The sequence below is a fragment of the Leptonychotes weddellii genome, chromosome 3, assembly GCF_054177405.1.
Source record: "Leptonychotes weddellii isolate Sample4059 chromosome 3, ASM5417740v2, whole genome shotgun sequence".
Classification (NCBI taxonomy): Eukaryota; Metazoa; Chordata; class Mammalia; order Carnivora; family Phocidae; genus Leptonychotes; species Leptonychotes weddellii.
In genome coordinates, this window is record NC_138371.1 from 121,933,601 (window position 1) to 121,942,215 (window position 8,615).

General features: G+C 38.6%; 1 protein-coding gene across 12 annotated transcripts in view; it reads left to right on the plus strand.

Annotated features, from left to right (window-relative positions):
* CAB39L (calcium binding protein 39 like) overlaps positions 1-8,615 on the plus strand; it is a 112,543-nt gene that overhangs the window by 63,519 nt on the left and 40,409 nt on the right. For all 12 annotated transcript variants that reach the window (XM_081815446.1, XM_031032086.2, XM_081815449.1 and 9 more), the window contains one exon: positions 6,232-6,350. In XM_081815446.1, coding sequence (XP_081671572.1) covers positions 6,232-6,350 — 119 coding nt within the window. The remainder of the gene's footprint in view (positions 1-6,231; positions 6,351-8,615) is intronic.

Consider the following 8,615-nt stretch of genomic DNA (forward strand, 5'->3'; position numbering starts at 1 on the left):
TCTCTGTTTCTCTCCATGGAATAAATAAAATGAAAGCAATGGCTAGCCATAGATTTTTCTTGTATTTAATCATTGCCAACATTTTGATGTTCTTATTTCTGCCAGTTACATATACTATAATTTATGTAACCATGCCTAATTCTGGACATACTGATTATTTCTAACTCTGTATTATCACCACTATGATAAAGATTTCTGTGCCGGTTAAGCATCTGACTCTTGATTTTGGCTGAGATCATGGTCTCAAGGTCATGAGATCAAGACCCACATCAGGCTCTGTGCTGGGCCTGGAGCCTGCTTAGCATTCTCAATCTCCTTCTCCCTCTGTCCCTCCTCTGCTCACACACGCGTGTTCATTCTCTCTTTGGAAAAAAAGTCTCTGTGTCTGAAACTTTTCTTCCGTATTTAAGATTGTCATTTGGGATTATTTTCTCAGCTAGATTTCCCAATTTGAGATTCTAGGACATCAGTCAGGTATTATTAAATTGCTTTATATCCTCACCAGAAATATATGAGAACCAGCATTGAATTTTATCATTTAAAAAAATTCTGGGACTCTGGACTTAGATAGCACCATAGGAGGCTCCTGAATTTCCCTCCTCCTATGGATAAACAGAATGTACAGTTACACATGCAGGAATTCCCTCTGAGAGAAATCTAGAAATTAGCTGAGTGACTCCTATTCATTGAGCAACTGAGAAAATATCTGCATCAAAATGGGTAGGAAAGGCTGAGACACACTGGCCATAAAACCCAACCCCCTGGCATAGCACCATTCAGTTGGGGGGGAACCCCAATGCCCAGCTTCTCTTTGAGGAGCAAAGGGTTTGGACCACATATCTGGTGCCCCAAGTTTTAAGGCTGCCAACTAAGGGATGGTCCCCCAAATCACCTACGTATGAAAGCTAACAGGGCTTGCATTCATGAGTCCCACAGGACTATAGCAAACAAAGGAGCAGTTGTTCATGGGTGCAAGAGCACTTGTTGCAACTATCCCCACCTCCCCCAGGCTAGCACAGAGGAAGCGTGACAAAAACACCCATCTCCCAGTCTTGCCCTGGAAGGGGTTTGATGCGTACTTTACAAGCTACTGTCTGAGGTTCTGACTTTTCATTAGCATTGCATCTAGTTGCTGGCTACAGTCTCCCGAAAGAGCTAGGGGGCATTTCCCCTGCTTTCTTCCTCCAGCTTCCTCCAACTGCCTCCAACAAGAAAACCAATAATAAATAATACAGAGAGATCTCATGTACCAGTTTCCCTGATGGCAATATCTTGCAAAGCTGTAGCGCAGTGACATGACCAGGATACTGATATTGATAAAGTCAAGATATGGAAATTTCCGTCACCACAAAGATGCCTCCTCTTGCCCTTTTATAGCCGCTTGCCTGTCTTACCCCATGCTCAGGCTCTAGCAACCACAAATTGTTTCTCCTTTCTGCAATCTGAATATAAATGGAACCATATCATGTGTAATCTTTTAAAATTTTTTATTTGAGTTGACACCCAGTGTTACATCAGTTTCAAGTGTACAACATAGTGATTCCTTAAGTTCATACATTATGCTGTGCTCACTGCAAGTGTAGCTACCATCTGTTCCCATACATCACTATTACGGTATCATTGACTATATTCATTATGCTTTCTTGACTTATTTATTCCATAACTGGAAGCCTAGATCTCCTACTCCCCTTCACCCATTTTACCCAACCCCCACTTTTCTCCCCTCTGGCAACTATCAGTTTGTTCTCTGTATGTATAGGTCTAATTTGGCATTTTATTTGCTTATTCATTTGTGGGTGTTTTTTTTTTTTTTAGATTCCACATATGAGTAAAATCATGTGGTATTTGTCTTTCACGGTCTGACTTATTTCACTAAGCATAATACTCCTTATGCTCATCCATGTCTCAAATGGCACAGTCTTATCCTTTTTTACGTCTGTGTAGCATTCCATTGTATAAATATACCACATCTTCCTTATCCATTTGTCTGTTGATGGACACTTAGGTTATGTAACCTTTTGTTACTGGCATTTTTCACTCAGCGTAATTCCTTAAGATTCATCCAGGTTGTTGCATGTTTCAAAGTTCATTCCTTTTTATTGCTGAGTCCCTGGTATGGGTATATAGCCCAGTTTGTTTAACCATTTACCTGTGGAAGGATTTCTAGGTTGTTTCCTGCTTTTGATTATTACGAATAAAGCCACTATGAACATTCATGGCCAGGTTTCATTTCCCTGTGATAAATACCAGGAGTGCAACTGCTAGTATAGTAGTTGCATGTTAAGTTTTTATTTTATTTTATTTTTATTTTTTTTTAAAGATTTTATTTATTTATTAGAGAGAGGATGAGCACAAGCAGGGGGAGTGGCAGGCAGAGGGAGAGTGAGAAGCAGGCTCCCCACTGAGCAGGGAGCCCGACGTGGGGCTCCATCTCAGAACCCTGAGATCATGACCTGAGCTGATGGCAGCCGCTTAACCGACCGAGCCACCCCAGACGCCCTTTATTTTATTTTTTTAAAGATTTATTTATTTACTTCAGAGAGAGAGAGAGCAAGGGGAGGGGCAGAGAGAGAAAACACTCAAGCAGGCTCTACACCCAACACAGTTTGACACGGGGCCTGATCCCAGGACTCTGAGGTCATGACCTAAGCCAAAAACAAGAGTCAGACACTCAAACAACTGAGCCACCCAGGCACCCCACATGTTAAGGTTTTTAAGAAATTGCCAAATTGTTTTCCAGATTAACTATATATGTTAGATCTCCACCAACAAAGTACAAGTGTAGTTTCTTTGCATTTTTGTCAGCATTTGGTGTCATTATTTATTTTAGTCGTTTTGATAGGCATATGTAATAATATCTCCCAGTGATCTTAATTTGCATTTCCCTGATGGCTAATTATGTTGAACATATTTTATGTGCTTGTAGCCATCTGTAGATCCTCTTTGGTGAAATGTCTCTTCATGTCTTTTGCCCATTTTCTAATGCGTTTGTATTTTATACTACCAAGTTCAGAGGCTTCTTTATATATTCTAGCACTAGTTTTTTGTCATATATATGGCTTGAAGTATTTTCTCCCCATCTGTAACTTGTCTTTTCATCCTATTAACAAGATCTTTTACAAAAGTGTTGAATTTTGTTGAAGTCCAATTTATTAGTTTTTGTTTTCTAGATTGTGCTTTTAGTGTCAAGTTTAAGAATTATATGCCTAAATCTAGATCCTGAGGATTTTCCTCTATTTTTTTCTAGAAGTTTTATAGTTTTATGTTTTACATTTAAGTCTGTGATCCATTTCAAGCCAGTTGTTGATAAAGTGAATCCTTTAAGAATATTTCTCTCTATATTAATTATTTATTATATAATAAATATTTATTATATATTTATATATATTAATATTCTTAATCAGTACTTAGTCCATATTTTATATGGCTAGTAGCTTTAAGATTGAATAATTAATTGAATAATCTTAGTGTTTTCATTTGGGGTCCTACTTCTTTTGGTATTAAAAAAGTGCCACATTAATAGGTACATGAGACTCAGTGGTCTAGATTTGTGATAAAGGGTTTATGGATGACTACGCCTCTAAAGTAATAAATCAGTCAATAAATACTGAATGCCTACTATATATCGGGCCCTGCTATGGCCATTGAAATATGGCTTATCCTTGGGAGCTATCAGTGTGATGAGGGAGTTAGAGACAAAATTCATTTCGGTATACTGTGTTCAGTGTTGGAATCAGTTTAGTATGATGGCTAAGAACCCAGACTCTGGATTCCATCAGTTTTGGATGGAGTCCTGGCTCTCCCACATCCCACCTGCATAAGGTAACCTCACTAGTCCTTAATTTCCTTACTTATAGAATGTACATTATAAGGTTGTTATGAGGATTGGAAAATACATGTAAAGTTCTTACTATAAGTGCCAGGCACAGAGTAAGCACTTAATGTTAGCTGCTATGACTGTGGTGGAGATGAAGGTAGGGGTAGAAAGGGAAGAGGAGGTACTGATCTATGTAGGCAAAGATGTTGTCACACAGAGAGGGGCAGTTATCCTAGAGGTGAATACTTCTTAACTAAATCTGCAGGATTGAAAGAGGACTTCAGTGACCTCCATTTTGACCTGTCTGCACCTTCAAATTAAGTTCTTTTTTCCAGCTTATCTCTTAACTCAGGCAAAAGACCCCTGCAGGCAACTGAAACTACCCCTCAAGCAAAAAAGTCTGCCCTGACGTCAGCAAGACCACACATGATTGACCCCAAGACAATGATCTTTACTGCTTACCTACATATACCCACCAAACTTTGTCCCACATTTTCCTTATATAAACCCAGAAGTATTTTCAGCACTTTGGAGATAGTCTTTCAGACACTAGTCTGCTGTCTTCCCGGTGTTGGCCTCACTGAAATACATTCCTTTCTTGTTTCACCACCACTCATCTCTCTGCCTTTAGATTTTGTCAGCGGTGAGTGGCTGAACCTGGTCTGTTTGGGAATCCTGGAGCCAGGTGCTCTTGGCACCCCTGAGCCCAGGTTACAGAGTGACTAAGATTTAGCTACAAAAAGAAAGGAAGGAAAAGCATCCAGGACAAAGAGAAGAACAGGAACAAAGGTATAGAAAGATTGTGTATATGTTTATGTAGTTCAGCCATTTGTTATTAATAGAACTTGAAGTAGGAATTGGAAAGTGAGATGTGGCTGGAGAGGTAGGCAAGGACCAGGTCATGGAGGGCGTTGGACTCCTTTCTAAGCAAAAGGAAGGCACTGAAGAGCTTAAGAGACTGGCATAGTCAGATTTGCATTTCCACTCAGCTCACTCCACAGAGTGAAGACTGCTTTGAAGTAGAGGATGTAACTGTGAAAGGTACTCTTTAACAGTTCAGCTGAGAGACAAAGGCCAGAATCAGGGCCATAGTAACTGACAATGGAATGTCTTCTTGTCCTTTTTTTCATATAAAAAAAACTCCTGTTCAGGGTGCCTGGCTGGTTTAGTCAGAAGCACGTGCAACTCTTGATCTCAGGGTTGTGAGTTCAAGCCCCACATTGGGTGTGGAGATTACTTAAAAATAAAATGTTAAAAAACAAAAACTCAGGGTGCCTGGGGGACTCAGTCAGTTAAGCGGCTGCCTTCGGCTCAGGTCATGATCCCAGAGTCCTGGGATCGAGCCCCGCCCAGGGAGCCCCACACAGGGAGCCCGCTTCTCCCTCTCCTCCCTGCTCGCGTGCTCTCTTTCACTGTCTCTCTCTCTCTCCCAAATAAATAAACAAAATCTTTAAAAAGACAAAACAAAACAAAAAACTTCTGTTTGCAATTCAGAGCTTCAGTTGGAGAAGGAGGTGAGCCTCAGGTTGTAGGGTGTGTGAGAGTGGAAGTCTTGTAAATGAGGGCTCTAAAAAGTCTTATCCAAGACTGGCTATAGTTCCTCTGCCTCAGGCTACTAAGATCAGTGGTCCTCTGTACTTCTCTAGGTTAGATATGATTTCTTACGATCACCTAAAATATGTATCCACCTAATAGAAAACTCACATTCTTTTTTTTTTTAATGCACCAACTTGGAGTGGGAATTGATAAAGTGGAAGGAAAAAATTACTAAAAAGTACATTTAAGAAAAAGGAATTTGATTCCAACCTGTATTTGCTAAAATCTTTATTTTCTTCATCTATTTTCCCTCCTTTAAGATGGTTTAAAAATGTTAATCATAATTTTATTCTTATATAAAACTAAAAGGTAAAAAAGCACAAGGAATTCAATTGTATCATATTCACTACTATTTTAAATTCTTCTGTGCCATTTCAACTGTGAGAAATAGACTTCTAATTGTTCAAATTAACCACAGTGCAAATCCTGTGAAAAGAGCTGCATCATTTTGTAGACTCTGTTTGAATGTTTGAAAGCACAGCTGACTAAAGATATATGACAAGAATAAATTTAAAAAATAAATTAAATAAATAGGTCCTGGGGATGTACTGTATAGCACATGGCATATAGATAATGATATTGTATTAACTTTTTATGGTAAGAGATGGTAACTAGATTTATGGTGATCATTTTATACTGTATATAAATGTTGAATCACTAAAAAAAAGAATAAATTAATGTTTTTGGATATTACAAAGAGCAGTGCTATTTCTCTTTGTGTGTGTGTATGTGTAAACAGCTTTTGAAATACAACTTACACTCCATATAATTCACCTATTTCAATTGTGCAATTTAATGGTTGTTTGTTTCTTTAACAGGGAAAAAAAGATGTGACCCAGATATTTAACAACATCCTGAGAAGACAGATAGGTACTCGGAGTCCTACTGTGGAGTACATTAGTGCTCATCCTCATATTCTGTTTATGCTCCTCAAAGGGTAGGTACATGGTTTCCTTTAAAGTAGGTTTGAGTATAGAATAGTTGTTAAAAGTATACAGCATTGGGGTGCCTGGGTGGCTCAGTTGGGTAAATGGTTCCTACGATCACTTTGTTCAGCTTTGCCATTTCAGCTCATAGGAAGGCGAAAATACATGGGAGAAATTATCAGCCATGTCTGGAAAGGGCTTACTTTACTCCCATTCACATTCCATTTGAGAGCACTTAGTCATTCGGCCCCTTACTTCTTAAGGAAATCTGAGAAATGTTGTCTAGGTGTCCAGGAAGAAGAGGACAGTGGATTTCAGTGATTGCTAACATTCTCTGTTACATATTGTTTCTTTTGAAAATTTCTTCCCTTCCATTTTCTGTATTCTCACTTTCTAGATTTCCTGTTAGTCAGAGTTGAATCTCCAGGATTGATTTCTTAGTTCTTCTGTTTTTCATCTCTTATCTTTTTATGTGTTGGAAGATGTTATTTTTACATTTAATTGAAGATAAACCCTATTGAATTTTCATTTCAGCTACTCTATTTTTAATTTATAAGAGCTCATTTTTGTTCTCTGATTATTCCTTTTTCTTGTCTCTTGGCACTTCCTGGTTCTGTGACCTTAGGCAAGACACTGCACCTTTCCAAACCTGTTTTCTTATCTGTAAAATAAAAGTAAAATTTATAATATTACCTTCACACTAAAATAATATTGTATTATATGCCATTGACTCTGCACCATCAGAAAGATTTGTGTTTTCATCCAGGGTTCTGCCACTTACTATAAGATCTTGGGCAAGTTACCTAACTTCCTTATATGTCTTGGTTTCCTCATTGCAATAAGGAGTCAATAATAATACCTACATCAGTAGGTTGTTAGGAGTCTTCAATGAGATAATGCTTTATAAAGCACAGCATCTAGCACACAGTATTCATTAACTACTAGTCTAAGAAATTATTATCTGTATTCCTTTTAAGAGCTGCAACTTCCATAGAAACATATGAGCAATTTTAAACAAATACAATGAAGGTCATATATAAGTGCCAGAATAACATTATAAAGTAAAGTGCTCATTTGCAGCTCATGTGGATCTGCAAGTCTTAATGGACCCACAAGGATATGATTTGCACAGCTGGTCATTGGTGAATAAGGCCAAGGTGATCAATTTATATCCACTTCTGGAGATTCTAAAATGTTAAGCTCTAAAACATTTGACATTATCCTCAAGGAAATGGGGAGCCACTGAAGAGTTTTGGAGAGAGGAAAAATATCAGATTTATGTTTCAGGAAATGAGGATAAATTAATAGTAGTTTTTAAAAATGAGCTTGTAAATAAACGATCCCTTGAGAATGCTGAAATGTGTTGTCCTGGAGATTGTGTTGACTGATGGAGAAGAGCAGTGGTGTGGATGATCTAAAACAGTATCTTCCACAGGGTGCCTGGGTGTCTCAGTTGGTTAAGTGCCTGACTCTTGATTTCAGCTCAGGTCATGATGTCTGGGCCATGAATTCAAGCCCTGCATCGGGCTCTGCACTGAATGGGGCCTGCTTGAGATTCTCTCTCTCACTCTCTTTCTGCCCCTCCCTCTCGCTCAGGCTCTCTCTAAAAGTAAATAAGTTAATTGATTAATTAAATAAAATTAACTTCATTCCTTTTTGATGTGGTAAAATGTATATACATTTGATACATTTACATATTATAGATGCTTTATGGAAGATATAAAAAAATTTAGCATAATTAGATATTTATTTAGAAAATTAAGTTGGTAGGGCACCTGGGTGGCTCAGTCGGTTAAGTGTCTGCCTTCGGCTTAGGTCGTGATCCCAGGGTCCTGGGATCAAGTTCTGCCTCGGGCTCCCAGCTCATCGGGGAGCCTGCTTCTTCCTCTGCCCCTCTCCCCTGCTTTTAATTAATAAAAGGCCACTTTGTTAATATACAGATTTTTATTCTAAGACTCCATTTTCTTTTTTTTTTTTTATTTTTTTAAAGATTTTATTTATTTATTTGAGAGAGCGAGAATGAGAGAGAGTACATGAGAGGGGGGAGGGTCAGAGGGAGAAGCAGGCTCCTAGCTGAGCAGGGAGCCCGATGCGGGACTCGATCCCGGGACTCCGGGATCATGACCTGAGCCGAAGGCAGTTGCTTAACCAACTGAGCCACCCAGGCGCCCTAAGACTCCATTTTCTTGTATTTATAGCACACAATAGAAAAATAAGAATTATTATTTTTTAAAGATTTTATTTATTTATTTGACAGAGAGAGACACAGCGAGAGA